This window comes from Macrobrachium rosenbergii, chromosome 44 (assembly GCF_040412425.1).
Source record: "Macrobrachium rosenbergii isolate ZJJX-2024 chromosome 44, ASM4041242v1, whole genome shotgun sequence".
Taxonomy (NCBI): domain Eukaryota; kingdom Metazoa; phylum Arthropoda; class Malacostraca; order Decapoda; family Palaemonidae; genus Macrobrachium; species Macrobrachium rosenbergii.
The window spans coordinates 7,440,798-7,457,863 of NC_089784.1; the positions used below are offsets into that span (position 1 = coordinate 7,440,798).

General features: G+C 36.5%; 1 protein-coding gene across 4 annotated transcripts in view; it reads left to right on the forward strand.

The window, feature by feature from the left end:
* LOC136829302 (uncharacterized) overlaps positions 1 to 17,066 on the forward strand; it is a 516,924-nt gene that overhangs the window by 459,293 nt on the left and 40,565 nt on the right. For 3 of the 4 annotated variants that reach the window (XR_010850349.1, XM_067087659.1, XM_067087661.1), the window contains one exon: positions 10,420 to 10,579. Coding sequence is in view for 3 of the 4 variants with exons in the window: in XM_067087659.1 (XP_066943760.1) it covers positions 10,434 to 10,579 (146 nt within the window). In the remaining variant the exon portion in view is untranslated. Of the gene's footprint in view, positions 1 to 6,977; positions 7,241 to 10,419; positions 10,580 to 17,066 lie in introns of those variants that run through there. The other variant, XM_067087660.1, reaches the window with a different exon arrangement.

Consider the following 17,066-nt stretch of genomic DNA (forward strand, 5'->3'; position numbering starts at 1 on the left):
GACATAAAAAATGTTAAAAGAAAATACCCCAGCAAAGAATGTTAGAAAGAAAAGGAAATAATGGGATGTTCCTCAGCTAAAAATATGAGAGATAATCCTTGTGTGGTTAAAGATTTAGTTAAAACAACAGTAATTGGCCTGATATTTTAAAAAATATTTTCGTGGAAACAAGTGAAAATCCTGAAGAAGCTATCGAGACGATTTATTAACTAACATTTCTCTGGCATCACTACAGATGAAATGAAAGGGGCAAACATAACGCATGAAAACCAAGATAGATAAACGCTTTGAAGCGTCTTGAAAAAAGAAAATGGGTTAAGATAAACAGAAATTGTAGAAATTCGCGGACCAGAGATATAGTTTAATTGTAAGTTCAAGTAACTAACCGTTAACGGAAATAAGAAAGCAAGTAGAAAACCAGCAGTAGTAGACTGATGAAATACCGAAAATTAAACAACCATTAACAAATCGGTTTGCAATATTCCTTCACAGTCAGCAAACTCGACTTTCAAACGCTTATACAGTCAGTATCCATTAACTCATATTTATGATAGATTTCAAAGAGCAGATTGAGAAAATTTTTCACTTCACACGCTCAGGGTACTAAATGAGACGATTTACAGTTAAACACTTTGGACGTTCGTCTTCAGACTTAAAATTTGTTTGTCATGCTGAAAACTTTGTGACTAAAAATTCTGTATTGCGTACCAAGTGTTTCTACCTTCTTGGTGTTGTCTCGATTTCCGTTTAGGCTGATGCACGAAGTGAGTCAGTAGAATCTAAGTATTTTATTGCTTCAGCCAATGGGACAGATATCACAGCAATAGTTCCATTACAACTGCAACTACTACTGCTGCAGCTAATAATAATAATAATAATAATAATAATTAATAATAATCGTAATAATAATAATAATAATAATAATAATAATAATCGTTTTCTATCGTGTTTAAACTGACGCTGTTGATAAGCATATATCCTACGGAACGCCCTGCTTCCTTTGCCCTTGTCAGAGAGCTATCAAGGAAAAGCAATTAGGAGCCAGTAATTTGCTTTTCTCTTTTGTCTTAAAAAATGAAAGAAAATCAACAACAACATAACTTGCCGTTGCCTTGTCGGGTTTAAATTTGTAATTACCGTCATGGAAAGAGAAAATTGTGATTCCAGTGTTACACTGTTCCTTGTGATGTCTTATTACTGTTATCATTCTTCACTTTATTTTTCATAATTAAGTATTGCCATTACCTCAGAGAGTCATCGATTAAGTATCAGTGCTTAATGTTGTACATTTAAAGTAATTTGTGAGTTTTTCCCTTTAATAGCTATATACATGTATTCCTGTGAATACTAATTGATAAAATAGTATCTCCGTTGACCAAAATGGACAAGGTTTATATATTCACTCCCGATGGCCTTAAAGGTGTTTCAAAAAGGTTATCGAAGGCCCCTTTCTCTCTCTCTCTCTCTCTCTCTCTCTCTCTCTCTCTCTCTCTCTCTCTCTCTCTCTCTCTCTCTCTTTTAGGGTTAGCCTTGGGCCATGGGAGAGTTTATTAGATTCCGAGATGGACTAAGCTCTGGGAACGAACCCAGAGCGGTTTTATTGGTCAGATGTTGAGTTTTTTGTGTCACTTAATTTCTATCTACAAATATATTTGGTTTTGCTTTGCCTAACGGCATATTGCAGGAACTTTACAACAGTCCTCGGGGAAAGGCTCATGTTTGGTCTAGATCTTTCGTGCGACAGACGTAACAAAAACATTAGCATGATTTATGCCATCCATCCCAATGAGGGTAATAACGCCATCAAGTGCTGCGTAACTCCCCGAGCAAAGCTCCATACGTCGCATTTCATCCAAGACCCCATGAAGGTAACATGGTGACACAAGAAACACTGCAAAAATATTCCCGTACGTGATTTGATAACACGGTGGCGAGATAGAGGTTGAAAGGTCAACGATGTGCGGAAGAATGTTAATATGGAGAAGGTACGGGGAGAGGTAACATTAAAATTCTGTACGCAAGTCTCCCGTAACAATAGAGAGGTTGTGACGGCGTAACCACTAGGTATGAAAAGCAGCAAGGCTTGTTGTCGATAGTAAATCTAGTCTGAATTGCCTTTTTTCACATTTGCTCGACTTGGCTGCCTTCGCTTGGCCTCTTCGACCTCGACCCTTATTTTCAAGGGAGGTGTTTTCAAATGCCATTTTTGGCTCAGCACTGTGTCCTCCTACCTTTATTCCTCGGGTTATTTTTAGATGTTGCTAAAATACCACTACCATTGATTCGGTTATAAATTCCTGAGGAATTCCAATTTAAATAAGGACATAGACTTTCACAGTGTTTACCCTCCACCCACCTCCCTCCAATAAAAAATGGAACTATGGCTGCCAAACAGATAAGGATTTCACAGCATAAAAGGAACAATCAAATACAAGTTGCAGGATGTTGGAATTGTTTGCACTTGAAACTTACTGTTGATTTCTGTAGACTGGATGCAAATAGCTTTCATTTTTCATAAGTTTAATCAAGTAGGATTTTTCAGATGAGTAAATTAGATTTATCTGCTAAAAAATTCTACAGTAAATATATATGTTGTCTATAAAATGCAACTGCTAATTATTACTGTTATGTACAGAAAAGCAAAAGGGAACGGGAAATGAGGAACGGGTTAGTATTTAAACCTGGTTTGAGGGCGTTCTGAGGATTTGACATCCATTATCAAATGTGAGATCTATCCTCATTCACCTCAGCTAGTTCTTTCAAAGATACTCTTTTCTTAATTAAATCTTGTTGAAGAAGCGGGAATCGGAGAAGGAGGATCTCAACGTTAGCCTAGACAGGACCGGGGTTCCAGTCCCGGATTGATAACCCCAAGTTTTTACAACTTCCCTTCGTTCGGCTCCCACCTACTACAGCAATTGTTTCCATACCTTTTCCATGTTGCATGGGAAGTTTATTGCCTCACTCAAAGGTATCTATTTTCCTCACAAGGGCACGGCGTTGTTTCTAAGCAATGAGCTAGACCAATTTTGCATTTAGCAATAAAGGGTAAACGATAGGCTTAGAGAATATGGCTGTGGAGACTTCAACCTTCAGATTGGCATCCGAGAGAAATAAATATGCGAAAGGAAAACTAAGATGGGACAAGGCATGGGCACTGCACACTAGGGACACAAAAGGATCATGATCTGGCTGCAAGCCTGCAACAAAGCAAAAGTCACTGAATAATTTACATTAAAATTTCTGTGAGAATACCTCGAGTTTAAGGGCTGGTCTTTATTTCTTTTTACCTATTATTACTGTTTTCCGAACATATAAAACGGTAAAATTCTGCCTAAAGCAGTGTTGATTTTCCTTAAAACTATAATTATGGAGTAATCAACATTTTTTTCAGCAATTTTAAAATGGCTATCGCTTGCTTTTCTGATTACTATTACAATTTCTCCCGGGAAAATGATCAGACCTGTTTGCTTCCTCGGAACTTTCAGCACAGTTCTGAGCAAGGAGTTCAAATGTTAGCGACTACATCTTTTTTTTTTTTTTTTTTTTTGATTAATCATTCGTTCAGATACTTATAGTTAGAACGTGTAATAATAAAGTGGTACTGTGAATGTCCTGGTTCAAGTCTTTGAACAACTGAATAAAGTAACACGCACACGCACATATATATGTATATATATACATATACTGTATATATACATGTATATATATATATATATATATATATATATATATATATATATATATGTGTGTACTGCTTTATTCAAACGTTTATTGACTTGAACCAGTATATTCACAGCACCACTTTATCATTACACATTCTAACTATAAGTATTTGAAAGAGTGATCAACCAAAAAAAAAAAATTAATCGTTCACATCTGAACTCTCATAACTTGTGCTGAAAGTGAAACAAGATAGTTGTGCATCTAATTTTTCACATGTCTGGTTCCCTTTAAAGGGAAGAGCACCTTCTTGCTTGCCACGAAGTCTTTGTGGGATGGGGATGCTAGTAGCCTTATACCCAGCCTCATAGATGTCCAAGGTACTTATGTGCTGAGACATCTGGGTTTTGTTGGTGGTCAGTCATCCAAGTATTGACAAGATCCATCATTGCTGAATTTTTCTGACTGAACGACGAGCAGTATAGTGAATATGATACTACCTTTAGAAGGGGTGGCAAGAGGAAACGCTAAGTTTTTAGGAAGATGGTTGGTAGCCTCACGCCATTTTCTTGACTTTACCTAACACTGATGCCCTTACACAGCTGGTCGACTGTTGGGGGTAGGATGGGATCCAACCATGAACTGTGCAAATGCAAATCATATGCCTTTTCCCCTCAGAAGGGGTGGGCACCGGGAGGCATAACCATCCTGGTTTTCAGCAAATTCTTTTTGGGGTGAACTTCTTAGCTCCATTATCTGCCCCACTGATGTTTGTGGAGCTTACATGTAAATAGTGTTTGGCCTTCCTCAGTGTTCACCCATCCAACTTCTTTGAATTCTAAATGAAATTCAACAGCCTAGGGTCGAATCAGGAGAGGGATGACGGTTCTTTGTCTAAGAATGGCTATTTTCAACGAGCATGGTACCTGGTCTGTGCATTTGGAAGGTCTGCACATCCCTAACATTAGCAATCCGTGGATTAATAATAATAATAATAATAATAATAATAATAATAATAATAATAATAATAATAATAAACAGTTGCATGCAAGAATCTCCCAAATGAAAGTTTACAACTTACTCTGGCTCAGCCTTCACCAGAACTAAGAAAAACTCATTCCTCTCTTCAGTTATCAAAATTACCCTTTCTTTCTTTATTTAACTAATGCTCATTCAAAAAAATAATTAACATTCCGAAGTAAATAAGACTTTAAAATCACAATGGTTGGAACACTTACCAAGATATTGCAAAACCCATGTAAGTTAATGTTTGAGAACCTTTCAAATAGACATATTACGGTATAACTTTCGTATTAGAAATGAAACTTGAAGATGTTTTTGTGTGGAGTTGTGATAATCCAGAAATTTTTAGGAAAACTTCTGTATCAATTCCTTCAAGGATCAAAGAGAACATAAAATCTAGAATGCATAGCATTGTCAATGTGCTAAAACTTAAATGTTCTAGAAATGGAAAAAGAATTAGGCACTAATCAGGGTTTAATCAACTACAGTACAGTACAATTTCACACAGGTCTCATTTCAACAAAACACAGTTGTGAATTCTAAATAAGATACATAAGGCACCTTTCCATACTACATCAATACCTTATTCAGTTCATTTCTTACAAGTTGAATGTACTTAGTTTACATTAAAATGTATTACCTCTCGTGCTGGCAATGAGTCTGCAATTTTCCCTATTCACTTTTCAGTAGGAGAGTCACACTCGGAAAAACGCACCTAGTCTCACAATCACAGCCATAAAAAAAAAAAAAAAAATACCCGGTAGCATAATAATGACAAAAACTTAACAAATGCAGATGGAAAAAATTACAAACGGGTAAGTCCTCGTATGGGGGAACTTATGATACCCGGAATACTATGAAGAAACTGGTTTATTAAAACCATAATCATCAGAGTGACTAATAATGCAAGCGCGCTTTCTCCACGGGTTTTCAGCTTGCCAAGCTATTATTTCAACAAATGGATGCATGACAGAATTAACAGTCATTGAATACAGGACTGAAACTTTGAAAGTGACAGCAGTCATTTAAGTTTATTTAAGTTTTGACCGCACAATCAACTAGATCACAGAAACAAAATGAAAGCAGGGATGTTACATTTACAATTTAATACTGTTTATTTGGATGTTCCACCACTTAGGATTATTTCTGGATCTTATCAAAGGTATTGCTATGAATAATTCACTAAACGCTATTAAGTAGAGGAGCCAAAAACAACATTTACTTCCCATTCCCTATCACTTTTCCCCTTTGATAATAAACCTACTTACGTGATACAGTACTATCTTGCTCCGTAATCGTCAGTGACAATAGTGAAGGATCGTCTGGTCCCGGCATCCTCCTGTTGGTGAACAGGATTCCGTGACACAATTGCAGACTACTCATAAAAAACAAGGCGTGGCTGGCAAGATTTGCAAAAGCGTAGACTAGTCAGTATTAGTAACAACTTTGGTGAGGGCAGTCGATCGAAGTAGTATGGGATCTGTGTGGTATGGCGTTTGTCTCCATAACATTTGTCTCGGCACTTCATGAGGGTATTATGATCTTTCAAGTTCGTGATAGGCCAAGTCGTGCACGTGTGTGTGTGTTATATTTATATTACACACATACACACACATATATTATATATATATATACATATATATATATATATATATATATATATATATATATATATATATATATATATATATATATATATACAATGTGTGCGTGTGTGTGTGTGAATACCGGGGGTTGCTCTCCCAAAAAGAGATGGCTTATCATAAACTGAAAGCTTGGAGCTAATAGTCACCTTTAATATAATGGTGTCTGTGTCCGCGACCTGGCAAAATGTTTTATTAATTCTGTTAAAGCGATCGCCTTTAACGATTGTGAATAGTTCAGCTTTACTGAAGGTCATTGGTGACTAACTAGAGAGAGAGAGAGAGAGAGAGAGAGATAACAGTACTTGTTGCGCTCTTAGCATTCAGTTCCTTGTCTCTTATCCATGTACCATACTTTGCAAATTGCATTAATTTAGGTGTAATGAAGTTATTTTTGTATGAGAATAAACATGAACTTGAATCCGTCTCATGCCTAAAACTGATGTATTTCAAAATAATAGAAGAATTGCAAGTAGAACACCAAAGTTTCTGTTTACTCTTAAATTCCAAGGCCATCCATGTATTTTAAGCTTACTAGATCACTAGGAATTGAAGCTTCTGCCCAGGGAGTTTAAAGTACTAACTTAGAGATCATTGCGGACTGTGGAGTTGGAGGTTATTCTTTTGTTTATGTTTGGAAGTGTGAGTGTGATGTTCTGTCGTTCAAGTTTACCTAGTCGTTGTTACCTCAGTGTGCGATAATATGTTTACACATTTCAAGAACTTTGCTTAAAGTCAATAAATTCTGCCAGAAACAATTTGGCTGTTATAGTAAGACTTGGTTAACTAAGTAGGCCTATTACCAGTGAGAGAGAGCTCATAACCATCACTCAAGATAACTTAAGGCCCAAATTCTTGCTTTGTACACAAATATTCAGGCAACAACCTTACTCCACTTCATTACCGAGCCTGTAAGTAAAACTGATTATAATTTGTGCAGGGTATATTAAACTTGATTTTAATTTAGAGGCTAGGCTCAAGTCTTGGCTACGGCCCACGGGTGATCTGTTGTAAGACGGTGGCCAGTATTAAAGTCGCAAATAATTAGTAACTGTAAAGCAGGAGTCTGTTTTAACCCCATAATAATTACAAATAGAGCGTTGACTTCCTGATAGTTTTTGCGAAATTTAAGGTTAAAATTAATATGTATAGTAATTTCCCGTCAACGTAAACCACACTCACAGAGGGTTGAATAATGGTCATTTTGGCATTTTTCCTGATGAAGTGTGAGGGGCTAGTAAATAATAACTTATATCATAAAGACATAAAGAGATAAAAATATAACTTATAACTTGTATTTTCTCTTGAAATAAAAATCGCATTCCGGAGTTGAAAACAGGATTTTCCAGTGTTTTAACATGTTCTTTGAAAGTTCCTGATGAACATGTCAGTAACAAATTGGTAGTATGAGATACTAAACACTTCATTCCCCTTATGTCTTACAATTATGGGGACTACAGTGAGAAAGCAGGGTTCTTGGGTTAGGGAAATTGTAAAACGAGTTAAATACAAGGATGTACAATGGGTAACTATAAATAAAATTAAAATAAATAGTAGGTTGTGACCTGACCTAACCCATGAACTCCCCCAACCTAATCTAGGGTACCGTAAATTAAAATTAAAGAAGCCAATTATGACTTTGCATTAGTGAGAGGGGAAAGTTAGGCTGCATCCTCGTATTACACTGCTATGCATGGTAATTTCCCGTACCTAGTGTGTTTAACTAATTTGTTGCAGAAATGAACATCTGCAATGTTCAAACCGCACTGACAAAAATGAATTCAAATCAGGCAAAATAATCCAAGGCTCAGAGAGTTATGTATGTCTGCACCAAAGGAACCAAGACTAAGAACTGAAGCCAGATTTCTCAAGCAGTGATTGAATTCCAAATTACTACATAATTAGTGAAGCTAGGAACACAAGAACCAGTCAGGTTTAAGCTTTATCAGTGTACCCACATTTCCAGATGAAAAAAACAAGACATTCCAAATTTGCTAGCCATTGCTACCCAAAATGCACTGGGGCACAACAAAACCTAATTGGGATCCCCACCCAAATGAAAGTTTAAACTTTAACAAAGAATTTATAAGTCCAAGTGGGTAACACCATTCATCAGTAAATATATTGGTAGCAGTAAATTTGCAGTCGATTTTAGAATGATTTTCATATCAGAGCTATTAGGAGACTGAAGAATAAAACAACTCCAGTATTGAGGGTGGGTATTGAAATAAAAAAAATACTGATAAAATTGTGATAATTCTACAGAACTGTCAGCACAAAGTGTTAGGTATTTAAGCTGAAAACAAACAAACCTTGATTTGTCAGTATGCATCAAAAATTGAGTATTGATGATGTTACAATCACTGTAACTGCTTGAAAGGCTGGGGAAACTAATTGACAATATTGATTTGATTTTGTGCATGAATGCAATCAATGGTTTTGGGCAAAGTTGTGTTTGGTAAGGAAAGATGTTCAGTGATAAGTGATAACTCGGAGTGTGGTGTTATGGCTAACGCATGTGTTCCAAGGAATAGAATGGAAATGAATACAGTATAGAGGTTAGGCCAAAGACAAGGCGCTGGGACCTCTGAGGTCATTCAGCGCTGGAATGGAAATTGAGAGTAGGTAGGTTTGAAAGGTGTAGCAGAAGAAAACCTTGCAGTTGCACTATGAAACAATTGTTAGGAGTGGGTGGATAGTAAGAGGAAAGAAAGAGAATATGAATGGAGGTACAGTAAAAGGAATGCAAGGAGTTGTGGCTAGGGGCCAAAGGGACGCTGCAAAGAACGTTGCATAATGCCTACAGTGCACCCTGTGAGGTGCACTGACAGCATTACCCCCCTATGGGGCTTTGTTCCAAGGATCCCACGAACCTTGGCTGATAAAGATGGCACTATAATTTAAAAGGGTAAACCGTAACATAAATTTCACAAATCTAACCTAATCTAGGACCCCATGAGCTACGTATATGGAAATGTTGGTGCTGGATGTAGGGGGAGACTGACATACGTACATACGTGAGCAATTTCAAAGGTTTGTAACAATCCATTATTGAAATGTCCTGTCAGTTGTTGTATTGAATAAATATCAATACTGCTTGAACTAAGAAAAAGGTTATGAAAAAAAAAAATATTTGCCTTGGCATAGGAATTGACAATAATTTTGCAGTTCCAATTTAATTTTAACGTTGCAAAAATAAATTTATAAGGATAGGACAGGAGGTAGGGCTTATCCCAGTGATTATCATAGACACATTTTAATTTTTTTTATCATAGTGTTCCTCCTAAGAATTTTTTATTATTGCATATAAACTATATATTTTTCAGCAGCAGCTTGTGTATTTTGAGCATATTTCACTGTTGTTGGCACTGTTCATTTATTTTGTTTCATTTGACCTTATCCAAAAACCCGTTTCTTTATAGTCCCATTAGTTCATAGTCAGGGGTAGTGGAGAAAAGGTGATTAGAGGGTTGAAGGTGAACAAGAACTATGGTGAGAAGGAAAGGTTGTTCTCTGGGAAGTAAATGCAGAGAGATATATTAATGAATAAACTGCACTCAGGCTATTTTGAAGATTTGCTGAGAGTGAAGGCTCGAGATATAAAGCGCTGAATGACCCAAGAGTGGAAAGGTTAGTGTAAAGTTGAAAATGCGTTCAGTTACGATTGGAGAGACAACAGGAATTAACAGTATTTAAAGTGAGAAGCTGCAATATGGTGGAGGTAATGTGGTCGATTGGCTGATTGTTCTCGGTAAGAAATGGTTTGAGGAATGAAATAGGTGAGAGGAATAATAATTGCTCTGTTATATAAAAGTAAAGGTGGTAAACAGACTGCAAGAATTGTATGGGCATAACATAGATCAGTTATGATTGGAAAGAAGTGTAAGGTCGAGTGAAGACGACCTCAATACGCTCTTGACTATCAAGTTGCAAACTTCTTTCATCTTGTATGCATGGTGCTTGCGTTCTATTTTTAAACATGGATTTGAGCTAGAAAAGTTAACACTAGTGTGAAGGCTATGAGTGGGTGGTTGGTCGCACTCTGTCCAAGGCGTTAATTTAACCAGTTGTTTTTGTTCTGCTTTGGTAGGTCATGCGAGGAGTATGCAGGCTGGTCTCTGTGGAAGTGGAAAGGTTCGGCAACGGTGGAGTAATGCTAAAAAGAAGTTCGCCAGTTTCTTTGAAATGGATTACTTCGCCCTCAGTACTGTCAGTGATAACCCAGGTGCACGTGTCCAGCTCACCCCCAGGTAAGACAGCAACAACATTATAAATCTTTACTTTGGTTATCATGATATCTTAATTAAAGGTCACCATAGGAAGCAACTTATTTTTACGCACCGGAAGGGCTTGTTCCCGGAATATGGTCAATACCGATATAAAATTATTCGCGAGCAACTGGCTTCCATAATAACCTACGTCATTGAAAAAGCAGTTTGTAAAGAGAATCAAATTTTCATTTGTCCCCCCAATGAAAGAGCAAAAGAAACGAACAAAAATAAAGAATCCCATAGCTGGATAACATCAACAATATAAGTTTGATCTTAGAGGACAGACAAGTCTTTTGCTTTCAGCTACCCAAATACGATAAGGTCTTCGGTCATTTAACATTAAAGGGAAAAGGGAAGTGCTTAAGGTACTGGCGTATACGCGATGCTTCATTAGGAAAGCGATGTCTCTTTTGGGTGTCACTGGAAAAAGCCTTTCCCATTAAAAAATCGGAGACCACCACTCCGTAATATTCGCACATTAGTATTCTGTTAGTTTTAATCAAATAGTTAATACTAACCGATTTTAAATTGATGCCTCGTAGCCTAAAATGTTTGTAGAAGTTGTCATTTCAAAGGGCAGAGTCTTGAAGTGGCATACGAACTTTTAAGCCAGGAAGATAAATTGCTGAATGAGCTTCCAGAGAATCAGCTATTAGTACGTATTTATGAAAACGGAGCAGAGAAAAGTATAGTAACATGCAGACAGATTTGTCAAAGCAAACACAGTGAATAAATGATGTAAATACCCAGCAGCTGAAAAATATCAGAAAAACTAGGCTGGTATATTATGCTTACATATTGGCCGTATGAAAGTTTGATTTACTTAAAAATCTCATTTATCCTGGATTGGATAACAATACTTTGCTCGTAGGCCCGGCAGCACAGGCTTAAACTGTAGTTGTCCTGTTTACTCGCTTTTGTTTGGAATCAAGTCTGTGGTGGGCGGGCTTCTGTCTGGGGTCAGTTCGTAGAGGGCGGGTTTTTTGTTTGGGGTCAGTCCACGGATTGTGGCTTTTAGCAGCAAAATGCCAGCATGCCTTGGTTTCAGCATTTAACTGGGTGTAAATCCCGGTGTTTCTTGTGAGGAATCATCTTGAAAAATTCCGCTACCAATATCATGCACACGAGTTACACACCATGCCAACATCAGCGTTAACATCGGATATTGTTGCGTGTATAAAATTGATGTATATCCGTAAGTTTTTATATGCATAGAGAGAGGGCGAGAGAGAGAGAGATGGATGCTATATTTTATCGTTGTATAGACTAGGAAGTGGACCCGATGGTAAATTAACGCAGATTGATGGCAGGGTGTGGGAGTGTTGGTGACTTTGGCACGTGCGAATGATTACTCCCGGCAACCGACAACGAAATCCACGCGGGTTGTAGCGTTTGTTGTTTCCTTGTAGAAATAGTCTCGTTAGTTGTGAGTTATACAATGGGCTTTTAGTGAAGATTAAAACAGTTTTCATAAATGAGTTATCGGTTACGTTACGTATCTGCGTTTGTAGTGTAGTTGCTAGAATTTTAACTCCCGCTGAAATTTGGTACATCACAAATATTGAATACGTAAGGCCTGACGAAGCATTCAAACTGCTAATTCTCTTCAAATGTAAATGTGCCAATATGTGAAGCTCATGTTTGGGTATTACGAAACATTGAAGGGGAAAACTTACCGTTAAATGATTAGGTATTAGGTTGAGCAAGAAAGGCGTTTTTACCATTGCCTGTCGTTAAGACATTATGTGGCTTCTATAGAAACAGGTGTGATTTTCTTATAAGGAAGCAATTAAGATCCCGCATAATGCAGATTATGAGAAGAAAGGTAAAAAGTCGTCTTTTTGATAGACAGACTTGAATAATTGTGAGAATTACGGTGTCTTTGAAAGTCTAACAAATTGGACGTCGCTTTTAGTTGTTAGTTTGCTGTTAGCTTCTTTGTTTTAAGCAAGTGTTGTTGTAAAAGAAGTGTCGATTATTAAATGCTTATTTGTTTTCTGCAATTGGTTCGGTCAGGTTAATTTCTCATGGGAGGTCAATTGACGATATTAAGGATATAGAGACAAAGAATGACAGTAGGGTTGTCGATCATACTTTAGCTTAATCCTGTTAGTTGAGAAACAGCAGCAGCATTCATAAGGTTACAACTACTGTATATTCCATGCTGGGAAGGATAAAATCAGCTAGCAGTTAGAATGCTGTCGTTTACAGTGGTAAGACAGAATTTTCTAGTTTTCTTAAAGTTGATTTGAAAAAGTGAATTATGTATTCTCTCCATGATAAGTTTGTAAGAGCTTGAATACTCTTAGTATCGATGGAAGAGATTGGTCATATTTGTAGTGAAACGGAGCGGAAGTGCTAACTTGCTCTTACTAAAACTTTCATAACAGCGTTGTTTTCGAAATTAAATATATTTATAGTTTTAAGGTAATCACGTGTTTGTTAGATAATAGTATAGAACGCTCATGGAGTAACTTCAGGACGCACAAACATTTGCTATTATAGCCATTAACCGTATCCTTCCTGGGTGTAATATGTTGACAGTATTCCCTTATAAAATATAGAAATAATGCCTAACAAGGTTGCAAATATATTGGCTTTTCCTAAATAATGCCTTGATACATAAAGATATAATTTTGTTATGATCCTTTTGCTAAGAGAGAGAGAATTTGTTATCTACTCTGTAGTCACACCCGTCCTTGAAATATTAGACAGTATGTTAATTTATGATTTCCACACCGCCAGATATCTACCCACCCTTCCTAATTCGGGCATAATTTTTGCTGGAGTAATTATGTATAATCAAGACAGCGTAATGAATCGTGTAGTATCAATATCCAAAGTCTTCAGCAAGGAAACTGAATAAAAACATTGATCGCCCGTTACAAATCTTCCGTCATCTCGGGTCAAGACCGGGTCGTTTGTGGCTTCTGCATTCTCTAACGTCAATTATTGTACAACGCTTACTGACACCCTCTTTCGCAAATGTTTTTAGCTGCCAATAATTGCTGTCCATTCTCCCATTTCCTTCAAGTTCCCTGAATAGGTTGTGCATATCAACGTTAATTTCTCTCCGTCAAAGCTGGGTATGAGAATTTATACTATACCAGTGTATGTTGAGAATATACTCTCTCTCTCTCTCTCTCTCTCTCTCTCTCTCTCTCTCTCTCTCTCTCTCTCTCTCTCTCTCTCTCTCTCTCTCATGATACCTTTATAGTAAAATTGTACGCTTGTCTTGTTTGATTAATAGTTTACAGAATATATTCAATCTGACATGCCTCGTGTGCCTGCGTCAAGCTAAAGAAGTTTTTATGCGTTTTTAAGCGTCACTGGTTAACTTGCTAAATTCAAAATCTCAGAGAAGTTTCAACTTCAGCACAACGAACTGAATCTGAATCACAAATGCCACTTTCCACTCTTCCTAGTTCCTTTTGACACAATGTTCATAAAGTCTGAAGTAGGAGATTGTTTATGAAAATCAGAAGTAAAGTGTCCACGAAGGACTAAACGAAAATATAACAGTTTATATTTCAAAAGAGCCACTACTTTGTCATAGGGGTGATTTATTAACGAGAGTATTAATAGAATTTTTTTTAGATATAGAAGGGAATCGAAAATGAGAACATTTTTAAAATCTGTATTCAACCCATAATCAGTTGCATACATTTTAGAAGAATTGTGATAGGTCAAAAAAAAAAAAAAGCACTGATTTAAACATTGATTTCAAGTCTTCAAATGAATGCTTTACAGCCTTAGCAGGGCACCAGATTCTTGAGGTTAGCTTTCTTTTTCTTAGTGCTGTCTTCTTATGGTGATGTCCTCAAAAAGGTTTGTGATATCCTAAAAATGTTTAGAAAATTTCTTTGTTACATCGTCTGGAATATTTCACAGGATTTATGTTGAAACAATTTTATAGGCATTCATTATTGTGACGGCTCTCTCTCTCTCTCTCTCTCTCTCTCTCTCTCTCTCTCTCTCTCTCTCTCTCTCTCTCTCTCTCTCTCTCTCTCTCTCTCTGACTAGTATGTAATTTTATTTACCGATATATAGCGTAAGAAAAAAGTTGTCAATACAGTAGAGTTTGAGAATCGGTCTAGAGAGTCATCTTGCGTGTCAGCATTGGAGGTACCAGACCGTAGAGTTCATGTGTTAGTTTTTTGCGTCTTTCATAAATGCAGCATCAGCTTGTATCCTACATTGAAAAATAAAAAAAAAAAACGAAAGATTTATGACACAGTAAATAGATGATGCAACAAAGTGCGTAAATGAGTATATTTGAAAAATCTCCACAGATTTCTAGTTCAGCGACGCGATTACATAGGAAAAAATCTTCATAAATTTCAAGTGTAATTACACTTTAACTTGCGGAAGAGAAAGACGTGACCCAAGTCATGGCCTCTTTCACCCGGAGGTCAATTGTTGGTTCTAATAAAATAGTATAATTAAGAATTAACCTTTTATTTTTTTTCTTCACGCGCATTCCTCCACGCATGTGATTTTTCATATGCATGAAAATGCACAAATTTTACTGCATACATTTTCATGGCTGATACGGCATTATGTCCCACAGCCTTGTTCAGGCCATCTTGTTATAAAACCGAGATCATTTCTAAAGAAAATACTTGAAGTACCGCTGCAAAACAATACACGGTTGCATTGGTGTAGACCTTGAAAGATTAAAATTTCGATAATTGCATCTTTCGCACTTGCGACAGGCGTTCAAGATCTTGGTTGCTTATTTCCGTTGTTAATATGGAATTGGTTTTTTAGTGGCTTGAGTAGACCACTGATCTGATATTCATAACTCTCGTATGGTAGGTTTGAAATGTTCGTACTGAAATGTTTTATTTAGTTAAAATGGAAAAGTAGATCTGGACAAAATATACCGAAGAAATTTGCACCCACCGAAGATGTGATATATAACTTTTTCGGAATGTACTAAATTTTCTGCTGCTTGTCGTAACTTGTACTTTTAACCTTAGGAGCCACAACTCCCCATTCTTTCGACGCTAAAGAAGCGGAAGAAAATAAAAAGACAAATATAGGAAACCGCATTCCCTCTATGGCATAACACTTTCCCAGCTGTAATGATTAAGGATGACAAAATGCGCGAGATAAAAAAAAAAAAAAAGACGACACTAGCAATCAGCCGCGGCAAATTATGTCTTTAGAACGAAGTCTTGTGGTTGATTTTTTGTCGCTTTTAATGGGCCCTTATGTGGAATGCGAATTAGCAATGATATTGTTCACATCTGTGTTCAACTCTCCAGATTTAAAGTTCAAAAGACACTGGTATTAAGCATTCTTTCGATATATGAGCGCTTTGTCTTATCAAACCAACATGTTCAGCTTGAAGGGCCTTGCAAGTTTAAGCAGCTATGGTATTCAGCATTATCTTGAGGTTTGAACTCGAACCAGAACGTGGTTATATGATTGACCTAAACATTCAGCCTTTCTGAACAAACATTCTGGCAATTGTCCACAGAATTTGTTACCTCTTGTTCCTATTTCATGAAGTGGCATATATTTTTAGACATTTCCTGTAAGAAACCCCTTTAAATTTTTTTTTTTTTTAGTTACCTATTAAATTTTATTATGGCGTCAATAACCTACATGTTGTGATGCAAGTTTTAGCAGTCATAAATCAAATCAGATCAATTCTTATGGACATTTCATCTCTATCTTGCAGTGTAATTTTGTATTGCATATATTACTGTATATGCACACTAGGTACTGCATGGTGATTCTGACTGTAGTTTATTCAAGCTTGTTGACTGCATTTCCACTTTGTTGTATGATCATTTGATTCACAGATGCACATCTGGAGCTGCTGTAGTATTTTTCAATGTGTCTATGTTTACTGTCTTTTCTCTCTTTTGACTGAAATATAATTTTCAGTGGAAGATCTTGTTCAAATTGTATTTTTCCTATTTTTGAAAAGGTTTCTTTATTTTTCGTACTTGGCATATTGTAGATTTCACAGTTTTGCACATTATTTTATGTTTTTTTAAGAGAGTCTATTAAGATATTTTTGTCAGGTGGTTCATGCTTGTTATTGGGTAATGTGACTGTTCCCTGTACACTATTCATTGTCATGTTTTTGTTACTTTAACTATTGAGCTATTTATAAATTGTATTGCAAGTAAATTCTGAGTGAGTTTTGGTCCTTGCTTTGACCAATCATGTTTTAGTTTCAATTTGTATGAAAGTCATCTCGGCTGTTGAATGTCTATTTAACAGATAGTTTTTAAGTCTTAGTGCTGATATTTGTTGTTTATACTCTATTATGAAGAACTTGATCAATTCTCATTCCCAAAAAGAGAAAAATGGGTCAAGGTTGAATCTTTTCTAAATTTAGTTTTTCTTGGGAGATTTTTACTATATTCTTTTCTTGACTGGAAAAAATTTAAAAGGAAAATCAAGGGCACGCTAGAGGTGAAGTGTTGGATTAGCACACATAATACAG